Below are 17,452 nucleotides of genomic sequence, written 5' to 3' on the forward strand. Positions count from 1 at the left end.
CTCGCTTGAGGTCCCAGGCCAGCAGGCGTCAGGGTAGGAAGACCAGGTCGAAGGCACCTGGGTGAGCGAGAAGATAGCCCAAGCTGGACCGCGGCCTACAAAGCCTTGCTTCTGGCTCCACGGGGCCCTTTAGCGAGCGTTTTGCTCAAGATCTTTTGTTGCTCTGCTGGGGTCTGGTGCTGAACGCTCAACACACGGCGGCTGCTCGAAGTACGCAGCTCAAGCTGAGTGGAAGGCAACCTGGAGTATTTATCATCTGACCGACCGGGACAGTGGTGCGCGGAACGGGGACCAAGGACTTAGGAGAGGGCACTGCAGCAGTGTCTCCTTGCTGCCAATATTGACCTTTGCTCAGCATGGATCTTCGGCCACTGAGTTCTTGGACAAGATTTTTACACATCGTCATCGTGAACCATCACCTTCTGGCTGTTTCTCCCTCCCCGTAAGACAGGGCAGTGGGCAACCAGTTGAACGTCAGCAAGATGGTCAGACTCGAGGAGACAACAGACGAGTACTTCCAGAAGGCACAGGCGGCCGAGGATGCAGACGAGTGGCAGGATGACGACGAATCGGACTTTGTAAGTGCTCGCACGATCTTTCACCTTTTTTCCATCTGAGGAGGCATTCATCCAACTCTTTCCATCACCCCTCCCTTCTGCGCTGGGACAGAGCGACGAGTCAGAGGATGAAAAGACAATACACGAGGAGACCTTGCTTGAGCGCATCTACGCGCTGCGAGACATCGTACCGCCGTCGACACGAAACTCGATTAGCTCGACAGTGAGCACCGCCACCAACTATGCTTTCGCCGGCGGGTCGATCTTTGGGCGCCTCGCATGGGTCATCACGACAAGCGCGCTTCTCGTCGGTCTTCCATTTGCCCTGGCGGTCGAAGATGAGGCGCGACTGACACAGCAGGAGCGGGAATTTCAAGCGCAACAGAGCGGCGCTAGCATGCTTGGAGGTGGTTCGAGCCCGTACGCCCCGCAACAACCTGGGCAGCCACAAGCGGGAGGACAACAGGCTCCGCAAGGATTGCGACCACCAGGCTTCTGATTCGTATCGCCGGTGCACATGCTCTCTTCATCAGCTTATCAACTCGCGACACATGTACATTAGCGCAAAAGGGGACTACTACCGTCCCTGCCATGCATCTCAATGCAATGCACCCCTCGTTCACTGTCTGTCCGTCTTTCTCACTAAGTTACACCTATAGTTTGTGAACTTGATACGGTGAGGATCCAAGGTCAGCCAAGTAACCCTGAAGCGGGCCTTGAGATTGGCCATCTCTCGACAGTGGACCTGCAATTGCGGACACAAAGCTGCCGGAAACCCCAGGTCAGCGAAAGCGTGTCTGCATGCTAGACTGATATGTACACTCACCCATCAGGCCCGCATACCAGGACGACCGAGCCGGGCTCGGTGCGACAGAGACGTTTTCGCAAGTCTGGCAGTGCGATCCGCCCTTCCCTCACCACCATCCCTCGCAGCTCTCGAGCAATTGTTGGCCAGACCCCGAGCCGATGCGCCTTGAGAGAGCTTGCGTCCTCAGCCCATAGTTCGACGCGCAGCCGATCGGGATTTGCCTCTCGGAGTTGCTCCAGTTCCGGAAGCAGCAGGAACGACGCAGGCTGCGGTGCTGAGTAAAAGAGCGTGAACCGCGTGGAAGAAGACGGTCGGTTGGACAGGACAGAATTGATGAGCTGGTAAGCGGGAGTGATGCCAGTACCAGCGACGAGCTGCGCCGCCAAAGGGTAAATCAGTTAGGCAACATGGCTGAGAAGCCACCTCGGAAGAATTGCTTACGAAGTAGATGTGGTCAATCTCGTAAGGATGCCACCCTGCGTCCCAAGTCTTGAGCCATCCTCTCGCTTCTAGTGGCTGGCCGATCAACCTGCTATGGATATACTTGCCCATTTCTCCATTTTCGTATTTCTTGACCAACAAGTCGATTTTTCCAGACGACGTAGCATCCCTTGGAGCGTAGAGGGGGGTATATGCCCGCTCAATCTGGATGTCGGGCTGCTTGATGTAGATCGAAAAGATTTCCAGGCCATCGTCCCTCGTTTGTTCTGGCAGAAGAGGGGTTGACTCGGGACCTAATGCGAGCTCGAGGTGCCGATGATGACTATCGCCGACTTCGGACTGCAGAGAAGAAGTACATAGTTGGTTCAGAGTGACCAAAAGAGGTGTGAAACGGTCGGGATATAGCCCTCCTGGGTTCCGAGAAGGCTGATTCTGCTGCTCTTTGACCCAGAACAAGGTGCCTATCCCCAAAGCTGCGGCAGTGAACCCAAGAATCTGGAGCACAGACCTCAGCCGCGCTTCTGCCGCTGCCTTTCTCTGTTCATGCATGCCCTGCCCTTTTGGAAGCGTCTGTCCCGCCGAGTCATGAGGTGCCGATGAGGTCGCCTGGGCATAGCCGCGTCGTTGTCGTGCACCGTAATGGACAGCCCATGTTGCAGACAGCGTGGCAATGGCCCCAATCTGTTGAGCTCTTGATGCTGTGCGCTGTGCAGCACAGGTGCGGCAGACGGTACGACTAGCCATCTTCCTGCGGTGCCATTGTAAACTTGAACGCCCAACAAGGACCATGCAGTATGTGCGATAGGGAAGACGGTAGAATTGCAACGCTGAAGCGCAATTTGTGTCCCCAAGACCAGGTTCCGGGCGTCTGCATCTCTCGGCATGAAGACAGTAGCTGTCGCAACTTCTCCTTTGACAGCAGATCCACCAACTCAACAACTTCCCCTGTCTTCTTAATGTCTCAACAGTGCCAATTTCGCACCTAAAAGCAGGCACCCGCCCCGTCCGTCACCTGATCAGATGCCATCTCTCCATACGCCTCCGACGCGTGCTCCCTCACCTCGCGCAGCGCACAGTGCTTCTCCAATCGCTCATGCGACTCTGGAAAAAGATTTCCATGTTTGGTAAGAGTACATTGCTCAGTGTAGATATACAAGTTTTCCATCCGCAGAACAGGTAAGCTTCCAGAATGGAAACACTAAAACGGTGCAATGGTACATGTTGATCAGCTGATCTGCTTTGTTTTGCTTACGCCCACGGCCGAGAAGGGTATCACCCTCACATCCCGCCATGAGGGTTACCTGCGTCACACAGCCCCAGCTGAGATTCAATGGCCATTCAGAAGTCAGGGAAGAGATGTCCGTAGGGATCTGCGCGGTCCGGCATGTTGTACTCCACGAGGTCGACTTCTTCGTAGCGTTCAAATCTGCGAGAGATGCGAGGGACGTTGTCAGTGGAACCAGCCATTCGATGCAAGAATCGCCTTGCGAATGGGACGTGCGGTATGGAAACGCCCCTTATGAGAGCAGCGTGACGCGCGCGCAAAACACTCACTGGCTACCGTCGCCGTCTGCCAGGATGGTCGGAATGTACGGCGCGGGGATCTCGCGACGATACAGCCGGTCCCAGTCGACCTCTGCGAACCACATATGGCCAAAGATGTCCTTACTGCCGCGATGCAGGTTCCCGAAGCGTTTTGTTAGGTCCGCGGTCAGGAGGTTCTTGAGCAAGTCCCTACGGAGGCGCAGACCATAAGCCACAAAAAGGTCAGTATGCGATCAGAAGCCCTTGAAGGAAATGTGCGCGGTCCAGCAGCAGTCAAGGCGATGCGCGGTGAAAATAGAACACTCACTTGACACCTGGCTCAAAATATGGCGGATATCGGACCTTGCACGCAACGATTTTTTCGTAAAGCTTGATCGGGTTCCCATCTTCAGTGTAGAAAGGCGGGTGCCTGCCGTACGACAATGGGGGCATGATCAACTTCTTGGCGCGCAATAACGACGCAGGGGCAGTAGACCTTAGCAGAGCTACTCACCCTGCCAACATTTCGAAGAGGAACACGCCTAGCGCCCACCAGTCCACACTCTTTGTGTAGCCTTTGGAGCTGACGATCTCAGGGGCCAAGTAGTCGGGAGTGCCTGTGCGCGCGAAGGAGGGAACGTGTGTCAGCAGGTGCGATGCGAGCGGAGCGCGCGCGCACACGCGTGGTTGGGAGAGCCACGCACCGCACAGTGTCCAGGTGACGTCCGGGACGAACTTGGCGAAACCAAAGTCTGTTACCTTGAGGTGGCCATCTGAGGCGAGGAGGATGTTCTCCGGCTTGAGGTCACGGTAGACGAACCCGTTCTGGTGGAGGTAATCGAGCGCGAGCGCGACCTCTGCCGCGTAGAATTTCGCAACGGGGTGCGGAAAGCGCTGAGACTTGCGCAGGAGCGTGAAGAGCTCACCGCCGGGGACAAAGTCCATGACCATGTAGAGGAAGGTGGGGTCGTGGAACGTACCCCAAAGGTTGACGAGGAATGGATGTCGGACGACGGCGAGCGTCGCGCGCTCCGAGTTGGTGTGCTCTACCTGCTTCATGCGCACGACCTGCTCCTTGCGCAGAACCTTGATCGCGTAGAAGCGCCCATTGTGGTTGCTCCGCACGAGGTGCACTCGCCCAAAACTGCCGGTCCCGAGCGTCTTTTGCACCGCAAAGTCGTTCAGGGCGTACCGCCCTGCCAGGTTGTTCCGCGGCTGCGGCAGCTGCACCAGCCCGTCCTGCGGCTGGCCCATGTTGCTGTGCACAAGGTGATGCGACGACGCTAGTGCCGATGCAGCGCCTGCAGGTACATGGGGGCTCTGCAGCGCGCCGGCTTGTAAGGAGGTGCTGTCGACCATCATCCCTCCACCGGTCGGGTATCCAGAGGGCACTTGTTGTGGAAAGCCTGCGGTGAGGCCTGGGATCGCTGATGACAACGAACTGACCATCCTTTGTCGTACAGCAAGCCGGCAATCACTGCTACCACCGCTGAAAGGGGGGGGTGGGGTGACGGTCAAAGTTGTACTTTCTTTTTGCTCTCTTGCGCCAAACGGGTGGAGCAGGGACGACCTGATGCCGTGTTAATGTCGACAAGGCTTCGAGGAAGCCCGATATTTTGAGTTTCTAGCGCGCTGCACTTGTCTGTCTGCCTATCTGTACTACGTGTCTTTTGAGCTGTCGTCTGCAATTGGAATATGAACGCGAGCGAGCTTTGAAACAGTGCAAAGGTGATGAGCAGGACCCCACAAGTCCGGCAATAGGCTCACGGTGCTGTCCAGCGTTGGGCGCCGAAGGTACCGAGCGTCCAGCTGCGTAGAGCACGATGGGGTGTACAGCGTCCTGCCATGAGAAGATGGTGCAGATTGCCGGGTGCAGACAGCTCTTTGCCTCGATGTGTGTGTCTGTTGTAGGATACATGTTGGCGCTTGGCTGTTGTTATTGTCATCAGCCCTGGCCTATTAAGTGTGTGCGCGAGAGTGAGATGACGGGCGGCTCTCGAAGAGGCGACTGGGCTTTCGATGACTGCCATGGTGCCTGCTCTCGTCCAAAGCGCGCGGTTGTGGCCTGCCAGTCGGCAATGCTTGAGTGTGTCCCACTAGTGACTATATTTATTGACAGACACAGACACTGCTCTCGTTGCATATCGCCTGACAAAAAAAAAAGGAGATAGCTCCACGCGCTAAAATAAATAAACGTTAGCACGGGCCACCCAGGTTCTTAGAACCCTACTTAAACTGACATGCACAGCGACATAGACACCCTGTTGTGCGCACAGTGGTGCCAACTGCGTAATATCCGATCTGATGGGGCGGGAGCTCGGAACACGGAACCTGCCTCCCAATGGATTGCTTGGAAGAACAGCGGTTCTTGTCATTGAAAAATGGATGGGTAGGTTACGATGATTGCTACACATTTTAGTTCGCCAGTAAGATGGCTTGTGTTTCAAGGATGTCGCGGTAATGACGAGCCACCGGAGGATCCGTTGATGATCAAGCAGACTTACATCATTAACACAACAGGGCCCAAGAGCTCTTTCCTCGCATAAAACACACACTAAGCACCCGAGATTCGCTTTCATCTGTATGCGTGTTCTGCTAAGGCGCTGCAGAGCATTGCAACTGCTTTGGACGAGGATTGACCCCCCTCATTCACGCCGCAGATCCCCTCACTCCGGCTCTTCTAGAGGCGGTCAAGTGCAGCAGACCGGGGGCCGGGGGCTGGCACACGGGGGATGAGGTGCTCGCCGTGCATCTGCTCGGCTGCGCGGACAGCGTCGACAAAGGCACCGCGCTCATCAGCAGCAGCAGCAGCGGCACCCTCGAGTAACCCTAACACATCGCTGATCCTGCTGCAGGAATTTATACCCGAGTCGCTCCCTCGCGTGCTGCGGACGCAGATCGGCCACCATCTCCAACGCCCGACCAGGCAACAGCTGTTCGACCTTCTCGCCGACCTGCCGCGCGATGGCATAGGCCAGAAGGTCTGGCAGCCGCGCTGGGAGAACACAAGCGAGAAGCAAGTCTTTGAGAATGCTCACAAGTTTTCCTTTCTGCCCAAAAGCTTCTTGAAAACGCAACGACGGCTCGGCCTCACGACTTCATGCGAGAGGGGGATACGGTACTGGAAGGTGACGCGTACCTCGCTGACCAAGGACCCAGAGCAGAGAAAGGCGTGGGGTTACCTCTACTGGGATGGTGAGCTGTCTTGTCACCCTCTTTTCCCCTTGCGTCGTGGAACCCCGGCTGATGCTCCATCCGCCGTTCTCGCCCCCACTCTAGACCAACTTGTCGCGCCCAAAGAAATGGAGATTAAGGATGGGGGGCAGGGATGGGCCATGTTCAAAGGCAAGGAACATCCCGAACAGTGATGTCGAACCACACATCTTGCGGGCTGATGAGCGGCCCACAGAAGGTAGACCCCGAGCATCGATCGCACTTCTTTGCAGTGGGCATTCGACCCAAGTAAGCACAGACTTTATGACGCGTGCCGTCGCGGCGCCTCGCGGGACCGCTATGTATTTCTATCACTCTATCCAATATACTCTGCATTTCAGGAAACACTTGGCGCGCGAGCCTGGGATTGCATGCTACGCTGCCGTCAATGACTCGGAGCAGTGTCCCTAGTTCGCATCTTGCACTGAAAGCGCATCGAGCAGCTGCTTTTTGTTCTGTTGGACGGCACGCACTCTCGCTGCGTGGATCCCAGCACTGCGCCTGTCTCGCAAGACCCTTGCGAGGCGTGTGCGGACCCGACTTGACTGCTGCAGTGCCCCCTATCCCTGTCCCTGTTTGTGTCCATGTCCCGCTCGCGCGCCCGCACGCCCGTCTGTCGCTGGCTGGGACCACCCACCCACACACGCACAAATCTTCTCGATGGCAATGATGGGGACACCATGCTCCATGCTCTCATTGTACAATAGAAGGGACCTGCCCATCTTCTCCTTGGGTATTACCAGCGCACGCAGTCCATTGCCGACCAAGCGCATCGAAGAAACCGCCGCCCCCCTTTTCTTTTTTCTTTTTCTTTTGATTGCATTGCAAGGAGTAGAACGAGACGCTGTCTCGGTGTTTCTCTACTCTCTTTGTGCGTTGCAACAATACAATAGTCAGGCGCAATACTTGTCGCAAAGGCCAAGAGACTCTCAAAGCCGCCGCCTCCACCGCAGTCTCCCACGCTTGGCAGCTCGCCCAAGTCGCCCGCGTCAGCAGCTTCTCTTCCCAGGAGAATAGGGATAGGCAGCTGTCTCAGGCTCAGGCTCAGGCGCAAGAGAAGCGACAGAAAAATAAGACAGTCAGCAGGCAGACGCGCTCGCGGGAGGCATCTTCATCTGCCACATCCCACATCAGTCCATCCTCTTCCTCCCCGCTCGCTGCCAGCTCCGCAGAAGCAGTACCTGCAGCGTTCCTCTCATCTCTTGTCGGCGCGGCTGCGTCCCCTCTCAAGGAGACCACCACCGTCAAAGACCAAAACGCTGCGGCGCAGGAGAACAAGTCCACCCAAAGGGAGGAGACTGGAGAGGTCGAAGCTTCGGTAGAGACGACCACATAAGAGACGCAACAGGACCCAAGGTCACCCTCGTTCCGGGTTGCAGTGGCACTTCCCTTGCCCCCTTCGCCGGCTCTTTCCATTGAAGCGATCCGTGAAGAGATACACGAACCGACGAGCGCCCTCGTTGAACGACAACAAGGGCACCCTAACAACGACGACATGGCTTCCAACACCCTCACACCGCGGCCCTCTGGCGGCGGCGGCTTTGGCGGCACCTCACCCACTCCTTCGCATGGCACCACTGGCACCTTCGGCCAAGGCAGCCGCAGCGGTGGCGGCGGCCCTCCCAGCCGAGGAGGCTTTGGAGGTGGTAGAGGCGGCTATGGCGGGCCGGGCGGCCGCAGCGGTGGGTTTGGAGGCGGAGCAGCAGGAAATCTCGGGGGGCGAGGAGGCGCTCCGGCTTCCAACGCGAGCGCGGCTGGCGGAGGAGCTGCTCAAGCAGCTGCCTCGGCATCTGCACCCGGCACCGCACCCACACCCGCGCCACCCATCAACCTTGTACCCTCCGCCGTCAACAACCAGACATACGCGATCGACGGTCCTAATGGACGGATCCTGTGTGTGGCCGATGTGCGAGGTAAGCATCTTGCCAAATCCATCTTGTCACGGCATGTTCAAGTCGAAACGTGCGCTACTGTGTAACTGAGCATTTCGTTCTCTTTGAACATCCCTCACAGGTAACATCTCCTCGCTGAATCAGCTCGCAGCGGAACATCAAGCCAAGGCGATCATCCACACGGGTGACTTTGGCTTCTACGAGGCATCGAGCCTCGGGCGGATCAGCGATCGGTGAGCTGCACAAACCTTGAGCGGAAACTTGAGTACACGGGAACCCGCACTGAAATACCGCCGCCACGACGCTTGCTACTCCCCTCAGCACTCTCAAGCATCTCGTGCAGTACTCGACTCTGATCTCGCCCCACTTGCGCACGCAGCTACTGGCCGCCGAGCCGACGCGCGGCCTGGCGAATGCGGCGGCAGCGACGCAGTCTGCGTTGCGCACGCAGGTGATAAACTCACCCGTGCCGCTCCTGTCCGACTTCCCGCTCTTCCTCAATGGCCAGCGCAAACTCGAAGTCCCCGTCTTCACCGTCTGGGGTGCCTGCGAGGACGTGGCGATCCTCGAAAAGTTCCGCACGGGCGAGTACGCCGTGCCAAACCTGCACGTCCTCGACGAGGCCACCACGCGCGTCATCGATGTCGGCGGCGTTAAGCTGCGCCTGTTCGGGCTCGGCGGCGCCGTCGTGCTGCACAAGCTGTTTGACAACGGTACCGGCAACGCGACCATCGCCGGCGGGCAGGGGACTATGTGGACGACTGTGCTGCAGATCGGCGAGCTGGTGGATACTGCTCAAAAGGTGGGTGCAAACGTGGGCTGCGGGGGAGTCTTGTGACTGATACCTCATTCTCTGGTCTCCGATCGGACAGGTCTACGACCCCACGGAGACGCGCATGCTCATCACGCACGCCTCGCCCGGCAGGGAAGGCTTGCTGGCGCAGCTCGCGCTGGCGCTCAAGGCCGACCTGACGGTCTCCGCCGGTCTGCACTTCAGGTACGGCGTCTCGTACAACGAGTTCAGCGTGCAGCACGACGCGGAAAACTTCCGCAACAAGCTCGTCAGCGCAAAGACCGCGTTCGGCGAGGTGTGGGATACGGTCAAGTCGCAGGTTGAATCGGTGATTGATGACAACCAGCGCATCCTGCTCAACAACGCCCTCGCCGTCACCAACCGCCTGCCGCCCGTCGCCGCGCCCAACGGCGCCGTCAGCGAGGAGCCGGCGTGGAAGAACACGTGGAACTGGAACCTGCCCGACGCGGCGTACGGCAGTCTCGTGCTCGACGTCAGGGACGGGCGCATCAGCGCAGAGACAAAGAGTCAGGGCTTCAACTTTGCTTATAGACTCAACAACGTGCCGCCACCCGCCAGCACGCCCGTCGCCAACGCAATCGGGGCCGCTACCGCGAGATCGGCGCTTCTGCAGGCCTCGCCAAACGTGCCAAATGCCACGCCACCACCGCCGCCGCCGCAACAGCAGCAGCAGCCACCGACAGGACCGAAAGCTACACGTGATTTCTGGGACGCTGCCAAGTCTGCTTCGTCGGCCGGAAGGACCAACGGTCCGAGCAATAATGGCGGTGCTGCCGCGGGTGCTGCTGGAAACAGGGCGAACGGGGGCACCCCTGCATCTGCACAAGACTCGCTTGCCCCCAGCGCCAGCAAGCGGGATCTGAGAGCGAACCCGAAGAAGGAGCGCAAGTTTGGCAGCGTGGATGCAGTGAGCAGCAGCACCGGCGCACGTTCCGACGCGGAGTCAGGCGCGGCGTGCAGCACGGACACCAGCCGGGCCAGCGCCAAGGGTAAGGAAGGCAAACAGCAAGCCGACAGGCCTCCAGTCAAGCGCGCTCCCGAACTCTATCTTTCCGGCCTGGCAGATGTGCTTCCCGTCAGCGAAGAACACATCAAGTCCTACTTTGGCGATGCGGCGCAAGGGATCACCCACGTCAAACTTGCCTTCTCCAACGAAAGGAGGCACAGAGGCGACATCAACTCTGCGGCCAGCGGCGCTGACGAGCCGGCCGAGGGCGATGCCGGCAAGGACAAGGAGAAGCCGAGGGTGCAAAGACCATTTGCGCTGATTGAGTTCGTCAGCGAGGACGCAATGCAAGCTGGCCTAAAGAAGGCCGGGCAGACCCTCAAGTCCGACAAGGGCGGGTGCGTCCCACGCCTCGAGATTTCGACGCCGCCGGAGGAGCGCAAGAAGGACAGGGCAAGAGGCAGGCAAGGCGCGGCTTTTGGAAAGGAGCAGACAGAGGCGACGGAGGGCGCAAGCGGCGCGAGTTGTGCGGAGAAGTCCGGCGCCGAGGACGGCGCGAGCAGTGGAAGACACAAGACCAAGCGCGGCGGGCAGAAGAGGCGAGGCGGCGCTGCTGCAGGTGGTGCTCCCGCGGGCGACAGGAAGCCTTCGATGGCGCCAGCGCCGGAGAAGAGCGCTGCGTGAACGTGTGCCATGGAGGAGCAGAGAGGGGTCATGTAGTAGACACGTTTGCGGTCATGAAAGAAACGATCAACATATTCGTCAAGCTGGAGGCCAGACGGAGCTGCTGAAGCTCGCAAAGCACCAGAACCCATCGTCTCATGTGATTCCCTTTTTGCATGCCACAAACATTTGATGATACTGTACACGGAACAATCGCATCCACGCTGGTTTCTACGTGCTCGTCTTCGTCGCGCCCTTCAGCACCAAATCCCATCTGCTTACGTTCTTGATGGCCTTGCGAATCAATGATTGCTCGACGCAGCCGCAACGCCGCGCAGCATCGCGGCTGCATCCTTTGCGCCCGCGGCGGCCTGGGTCTGTGCATTGCCTGTGCCATCCGCACAGGAGCTGCCACCGCCAGGGGCAGCGCACTTGCCGCTGCCATTCTCATCAAGCAGGTCGCACAGCGCCGTGACGACGGCGTCAACCTCCTCGGAGGCGATACCGCCGCAGCCGGCGCTGATGAGGCGGCGGTATGCGGCCATGGTCTTACCGGTGCCTTGCTCCTTGGCCTTGGCAACGAACTGGTCCACAAGCGCGCTGTGCCGCGCCTTGGCGTCCGACACGAGCTGGCGCAGCTCGGCAAGCTGCTCCTGCAACGGCTTGCCCGCCGCGACGGGCGCGAGCAGGTCCTGCGCGCTCGCAGGGCCTTTTTGCTCGCTGTCGCCGCCTGATGCCCCTTGCCCCCCTGCTGCTGCGCTGGATGAAAAAAGCGCGTCTTCCGGGAGTCCATTAACGATGCGGAGGCGTTTGACGTGGTCCTGCGCAGTGTCCCAGCTGCGCGCCATATCATCTGCGTGGCGCTTGGCGATAGACGTGCGGAGCTCAGCCTCGAGCTGGGCCAGCGCGTCCTTCTCGCGGTCGCCGTCGTCGGCCTCGCGCTGCAGCGCTTGGCGCACCTGATCGCTCTCGCGCACCTCAGCCTGAATCTGCACGAGCAGGCTCGCAGCCTGCGAAAGCCGTTTGTCCGCGCTGCCGAGCTCAGCGTCGTACGAGTCGGCGAGCTGGTGCAGCAGCTTGGCCATCAGCTGCACAGCGCGCCCGCCGGCACGCTGGCCCGCCTCAGACGTATGCAGGCTCGTCGCGCCAGCGCCGCCGCTGCCATCGAGGCCGCAAAGCGCGGCGACGGGCACGCTGCCGTTGCCGCCCGTGCCTGGCCCTCCGGCTGCGAGAGCAGCGACGGCGGCGGCTGCGGCGCTGGTGCGACCGGGGGACGCGCGGAAACGCTCGTCCTCGATGATGTAGTCCTCCGCGTTCTTGCCCTCTTTGTTGCGTATCTTGGGGTCGGCGCCGTACTCGAGCAGAAGGCGCACGAGGCGCTTGGAGCGCGCGCGTGCAGCCATCGTCAGCGGCGTTTCGCCCTCATCGTCCTGAAAGTTGAGCATGTCGGCTAGCTGGCTGCCGTACTCGCTCAGGCGCGTGACCATCGTTTCGAGGTAGTAGCGCGCGGCGTGCGGCTTGCCACGCGACAACGCGAGATCGACGACGTGGTGAAACACCGTGCGGTCGTTGCGGTCGATGTTGAGGATAGAGCGATGAAGCAACTCGAAGAGCTCGGGGAATTTGCGTAAGTCGTAGTTGTTGCTGAACATCGCCGCGCGCATCAGCGCTGTCTGGCCGTTAGTGTTGACGCGGAACACATCCGCGCCGGCGGAGAGGAGTAGCTTGACGACGCGGATGCGGCCCATGGCACAGGCCCAGTGCAGCGCCGTGTGCTCGTCGTCGTCAATCGACATGTTCGCGTCAAAGTCTGGCGGCGGGTTGATGAGCAGTGGGGGAATTGTCGTGCTCTCTGATATAAAGTAGTCCAGGATGATCTCGGCGTAGCGCGACAGCCCGTCATCATCGCGCACGCCATACCCGGCCACGCGGTCGTACGCATCTTGGCCGTAGGGGATGACGCCTCGCGACCCCGGCGCAAAACCGCTGCCGCCGCCGGCTGCCGCTGCTGCCGAGCCGTTCGGTGGACGGCCCTCCTGATAGTACTCTGGCACGTTGGGCCGCGCCGTCGCAATCGGGCTCGGCGTGCGCGACGAACTGCTGACGTCGCTCGGGCTCGGAGACATGCTCCCTTCGCTCGCTGCCCGACGCCGCGCGCCACCGCTACCAGCTGCGCCTGCCGCTGCAACGCCTGCACCGCCGGGCAAGCCGAGCGTGGCGCTGTCGTCGTCGTCGCTGTCCGAGTTGAGGGAAGTCTCGCGGCGGGCGCGTGCCAGCGCCGAGATCTCGACGGCCGAAGGCCCTTTCTTGATGCGATTCGCGGACTGGACCGTGTGCTTTGGCGCCGGTGGGGGCGACTCGGCTGATGGGACATACGACGTGAGGGGCTCGAGCAGCAGCTGGATGTTGTACTGCTGCCCGAGCTTGATGGCGGACTCCAAGGGGATCCATGTCCCTGCATGTGCAGCAGCCGCAGATGAAAAGAGCATGTTTGTGTCGGTTAGCATGGACAAAAGGATGAAGAATGTGTTCAAAGGAGGAACAGGTGCTCACCCTGGTACTTTCCATACCCGCCCTGGACCTTTTCATGTGTATTCTTCTGCACCTCACGCTCAAGGACGCGCGTGCGCTGAGGCTTGTCCAGGCCGACGACCTTGAGGATCTGGGTCGCGTTGAGCCAGCCGTCGGCGCGGCGGCGCATGACAGCGACGCCCTTGATGATACATTCGTACACCGGCACGCCCGAGTAGGTGGCCTATTGGTCGGACCAAGCGTGTCAGGACCAGGTCAGAGAAAGGAAAGCTACGTGGACACTGAAAACAAGTTTCCTCCTGCCCGATATGCGCCCTTGGCGCCAACTGCAGGCTACTGCGACGCGGGGAGTCCGTTTGGAGACTTGGGGAAGGGGACTCACCTTGAAGATCTGACCCTCGACGATATTTTTAGGCGGCATGTCGATGGCTAGATACGCTCCGACAGGGTGAGCGCTGCTTCTTTCGCTGCTCGAGGTTGCTTTGCCGTAGAAGGAGAAGGTGAGACTGCACAAACGTTCTCTCTCTCTCTCTCTCTCCTCTCTAGCAAGCGCGGCGCGGGCGGGCGTTGATCCTCGTCGCTGATTGCAGACTCCCGGGGGCCAGCAAAAGCACGTCCAGACAGGCGAGTCGAGCCGAGTGCCTCGGACAGACCTGCAAGGGCAAGGGTAAGGCAAGCCAGACCACGGGGCAGAGGGAGAGGGAGAAGCGCTGAAGCTGAAGCAGCAACGGTGGACGATTCTCGTCTCTTCTGATGCAAACGAGGTATGGGGATGGATGATATGAGGATGGGTTGGTCTGATCATCCGACGCAGCGAACAGTGCGAGGGGAAAGCCCCAGAAAGATCCATTTCCCCCTGATTATATCCCGAATCACCGGATCCAGAAGGGCGGAACGCGGGGAGTCACTCGGCGGGACATCGCAAATGAATTCAATCCTCACCATAGACATCCTTGCACCAACCCATCCATCCATCCATGCATATCCCCCACGCACTACGCACCACGAGCCCCCCTCCGCTCCTTAGGACTCGTTCACGACGCAGCGGGAAGTTGTATGGCCGTGTCTAGCTGCTATTAATCGCGCCGCAGGACACGCTTAGCCCGCCATGAACACCGCAACTAGCAGCAGCAACAGCAACAACCGCACGCAGCTCCTCCCCTCGCCTGCCACCCTTGCAGCCTGCTTTTTTCCATGTTGCTTTCCTCGCTCGCGCGCCTCGTCGTCCAAGCAGCGCGCTGCTGCTGCACACAGCAGCATAGGCGATGACCAAGAGCGTACTCCGCTGCTCGGAGCCGATGTCGGTGTGCCGACCCATCTGGTAGCAGACGCACGCAGAACGAAGGGTGCAAATGTACCAGGATATAGCTCCACGCAGGACATGGCGCCAGCCGAGGCCGATGCGCCATTCATGCCGCCGCCTCGGTCCGCGCAAGGCGCAGATAAGGACCGCCTCAACGGCATTATTGGCGCTTTGCAAGGGTGAGTGGGCAACTCATAAGCAGCAGCAACCCGAGCGAGCTATCGGCTGACAGACAATCCTCGTGCTCTCGCTCCTCACTCCGCACGGCAGCAACTTCCTGCCCGTGCAGGCCTCAAATGCAACCAGGCTCCTTCTCTCTGCCACCTCTCCGCCTCCGCCACCCCGGCAGTTCTCCGCCAGCGCGAACACAAAGTCGGCCCCCCCGCATTACGCGCCGCACGGCCACGGCGCGCGCAGCTACGGCGGCGGCAGCAGCGGAGGCGGAGGCGCCAACCACCGCTCCTCGATGCCCTCCTCGCGGTCCAGCTCGTTCGACCACCTGATCTCCGTCACCCCTATCTTCGCGCAAGATTCGCATGCCACCGAGGCAGGCGCAGGCAGCGACGGCGAGGAGTTGCTCGCGTCGCCGCTCAGCGCGGCGCCCAACTCAGTAGCTTCAGCGTCGACAAAGCCATTCGCCGTCGTGCGCTCCATTCGCCTCACCGCGCAGCATTCCATCAACGACCAGCGACCGGATCCGACCCCACTTTCTTCGGCGAGCCGTCGCACATCGGACGCCCGCTCGTCCGCATCAGGTCAGAGCGCAGCGTACCGCTCGCCGGAGCAGTCTGTGCTGCTATCTAAGCCGCCTGGAGCGAACACAAACGCGAGCGCAGCGACAGTGCTGGCGGCGGGTGGGAAAAGCAAGCGCAGCTCCAAGCTCATACAGCTGTGGGGCAGTGATAGCGGCGGTGATGATGGCGAGCCTGCTTCTGGGTCTACGAGAGGCGATGACAACAAGGACGGATTGCAGCTGCACCTATCCGAAAGCACGCTGCACGGCCCATCTTCATCGTCATCCGCGACGGCGCGCAGTCCTGCGTCTGCGGCAGCGGCGAAACCGACGCTGTCGATCCTTTCTATCGACGCCGACCCGGAGTCCGGCGCGCCCATCACCTCCTCATCTCCGCCCCCCGCTATTTGCACCGCGATGGGGAGCACGCACGCAGGCAAGGGCACAGGCCAGTTGACGCCGACAGCCGCAGCAGCACACGCGGCCGCGGCGGCGCTGTTGGTCCCGTCGAACGCAGCGCTGCAGAGCCTCAGCACGACAGCCGTCAGCGCCGAGCCGCCCGCCGCTGGCAGCGGGCCTGCTGCAGGCAAAGCGACGGGTGGAGCAGCAGCGGGGGCAGGCTCCAGTCCGAGCTGGGGCGCAAAGGCGGATGGAGACGACTTGGAGGCCAAGCGCAGCCTGCGGCGCAATATCCGCGCGGGGCGCGCGAGTGCTAGTGCCCACGCCACTGTGGAACGAGTTCAGCAGGCGCCCCAGCAACAACGGCCTGCATCGGCGTCAGAACCAAAGAGGCAGCCCAAGCCGAAGAGCGCTAGCGGCAGCGACGAGGCGGACGAGCTGCAGAAAGCGCTAGAGAAGCGCCTTTTTGCGATCACCGCGACGCAGGGCCCGCTGATGGAGACGTGGAACGAGAGCGAACACGGTGCAACCCCTGACGCCGCGGTCGATGTCGGCCGCCTCGCTGCTAGCCCTCTCGGGCCTGTTGACTAATGGATGCGACGCGATTGGGCACCCGGATCGCTCGTCTTCCCTTCCATACACGTCTTTTGCCACGTGTGCCATCGTTCGACCATTTTCTCAGCACGATGCACGCACACGCGCACACCAAAAAGCGAATCGACGGCAGCAAGGTTCATGGGTTGATGGCAATTCATCAAAGAACATTTTCGCAAAAGCAAGAAAGATACCATACCCCACTACCACATTCATTACTCGTTCATCATGCTGATCACCATGATTATACCGCGCATTCAGGCTAGCCCCGCCCTTCAAAACAATGTCAGCGGAAGATGTCGGTCGACGCGTTCACGCTCTCCTCCGCCACCGGAAGGAGGGGCGGCTTCTGCGGCTATGAGGCACTGTAGGTGGCCTTTCGAGTGATTCCATGGCGGAGCGCATCGTTGGACAACTAGGCGCACTGCATTTTCCAGTCTCTTCTGCTCCTATGTGCTGTAGTGTAGTGTTGTGTACTGCACTCGTACACGGTCGAGGCGAACAGTTCGTCTCGTGAGCAACAAGCGAGCCCACTCGCTGTCGCCCCTTTGCATCTCATGTCCCTATGCCCGCCGCTCTGCTCAGCGAGGGTGCGCTCGAACAGGGGTATTTGCTGTACCCGGTACATGTAACGCAAGACTCGAGGTTCGAATGAGAGATGGACAACGCAGAGCCACAGACCATTGACAGACTGACGAAATATCTTTTTTCTTTTCTGAATCTAGTTCTGATTTTTTCTTTTTGGACAAAGAACAAGCTGAGGTGCCGGCAATGAGATCATAACGAACACCTTCCTCGCAAAGGCCATGTCCAGGATGCATGTTTCCTTCCCTCCTTCCCGCTCCCTAGCCTGCCGCTGCCTGCCTCGCCAGACCTATCGTGCTGTCTGAACGCTCGTCAGGACATACGTCGTCATGCTCCGACAGACGCTCATGCGGCGAGCCAGAGCTCACACGCCACTCATCAAGTTTCCAGATCGCACTGCGTCTTTACCAGTTTGTGAGTCCGAGTCCCGCGTCTGACCCCCCCCCCC

At 60.0% G+C, this 17,452-nt stretch overlaps 7 protein-coding genes across 7 annotated transcripts; 4 read left to right on the forward strand and 3 right to left on the reverse strand.

The window, feature by feature from the left end:
• Window positions 1–481: 481 nt before the first annotated feature.
• Window positions 482–1,187, forward strand: K437DRAFT_260242 (mitochondrial import translocase, subunit Tom22; the record flags this gene model as incomplete). Its single annotated transcript, XM_013384470.1, has 2 exons — window positions 482–578; window positions 670–1,187. Coding segments are annotated over 2 exons (484 nt in total), but the record flags the coding sequence as incomplete, so codon positions are not given.
• On the reverse strand, window positions 1,168–2,925 carry K437DRAFT_260243 (ferredoxin reductase-like protein). The gene is made up of 3 exons (XM_013384471.1): window positions 1,807–2,925; window positions 1,384–1,739; window positions 1,168–1,322 (listed from the first exon to the last, which is right to left on the reverse strand). The coding sequence occupies exons 1-3, from the start codon at window positions 2,548–2,550 to the stop codon at window positions 1,211–1,213; spliced, it is 1,212 nt and encodes a 403-aa protein (XP_013239925.1). The 5' UTR covers window positions 2,551–2,925; the 3' UTR covers window positions 1,168–1,210.
• On the reverse strand, window positions 2,926–5,242 carry K437DRAFT_260244 (protein kinase A catalytic subunit). The gene is made up of 5 exons (XM_013384472.1): window positions 4,035–5,242; window positions 3,845–3,947; window positions 3,659–3,760; window positions 3,361–3,540; window positions 2,926–3,232 (listed from the first exon to the last, which is right to left on the reverse strand). Exons 1-5 carry the CDS (start codon window positions 4,777–4,779, stop codon window positions 3,145–3,147), a joined length of 1,218 nt encoding a protein of 405 aa, XP_013239926.1. The 5' UTR covers window positions 4,780–5,242; the 3' UTR covers window positions 2,926–3,144.
• Window positions 5,243–5,626: 384 nt separating this feature from the next.
• K437DRAFT_260245 (uncharacterized protein) lies at window positions 5,627–6,886 on the forward strand. The gene is made up of 2 exons (XM_013384473.1): window positions 5,627–6,525; window positions 6,610–6,886. Exons 1-2 carry the CDS (start codon window positions 6,063–6,065, stop codon window positions 6,696–6,698), a joined length of 552 nt encoding a protein of 183 aa, XP_013239927.1. The 5' UTR covers window positions 5,627–6,062; the 3' UTR covers window positions 6,699–6,886.
• Window positions 6,887–7,799: 913 nt separating this feature from the next.
• Window positions 7,800–10,893, forward strand: K437DRAFT_63692 (uncharacterized protein). The gene is made up of 4 exons (XM_013384474.1): window positions 7,800–8,456; window positions 8,557–8,668; window positions 8,757–9,237; window positions 9,308–10,893. The coding sequence occupies exons 1-4, from the start codon at window positions 8,039–8,041 to the stop codon at window positions 10,877–10,879; spliced, it is 2,583 nt and encodes an 860-aa protein (XP_013239928.1). The 5' UTR covers window positions 7,800–8,038; the 3' UTR covers window positions 10,880–10,893.
• A 109-nt stretch (window positions 10,894–11,002) lies between these two features.
• On the reverse strand, window positions 11,003–14,171 carry K437DRAFT_276897 (uncharacterized protein). The gene is made up of 3 exons (XM_013384475.1): window positions 13,773–14,171; window positions 13,412–13,613; window positions 11,003–13,313 (listed from the first exon to the last, which is right to left on the reverse strand). The coding sequence occupies exons 1-3, from the start codon at window positions 13,809–13,811 to the stop codon at window positions 11,161–11,163; spliced, it is 2,394 nt and encodes a 797-aa protein (XP_013239929.1). The 5' UTR covers window positions 13,812–14,171; the 3' UTR covers window positions 11,003–11,160.
• Window positions 14,172–14,498: 327 nt separating this feature from the next.
• On the forward strand, window positions 14,499–16,416 carry K437DRAFT_271231 (uncharacterized protein; the record flags this gene model as incomplete). The annotated part of the gene is made up of 2 exons (XM_013384476.1): window positions 14,499–14,872; window positions 14,964–16,416. 2 exons carry the CDS (start codon window positions 14,499–14,501, stop codon window positions 16,414–16,416), a joined length of 1,827 nt encoding a protein of 608 aa, XP_013239930.1.
• Between the last annotated feature and the right edge of the window lie 1,036 nt (window positions 16,417–17,452).

The sequence above is a fragment of the Tilletiaria anomala genome, assembly GCF_000711695.1.
Source record: "Tilletiaria anomala UBC 951 chromosome Unknown K437scaffold_184, whole genome shotgun sequence".
NCBI classification, from domain to species: Eukaryota; Fungi; Basidiomycota; class Exobasidiomycetes; order Georgefischeriales; family Tilletiariaceae; genus Tilletiaria; species Tilletiaria anomala.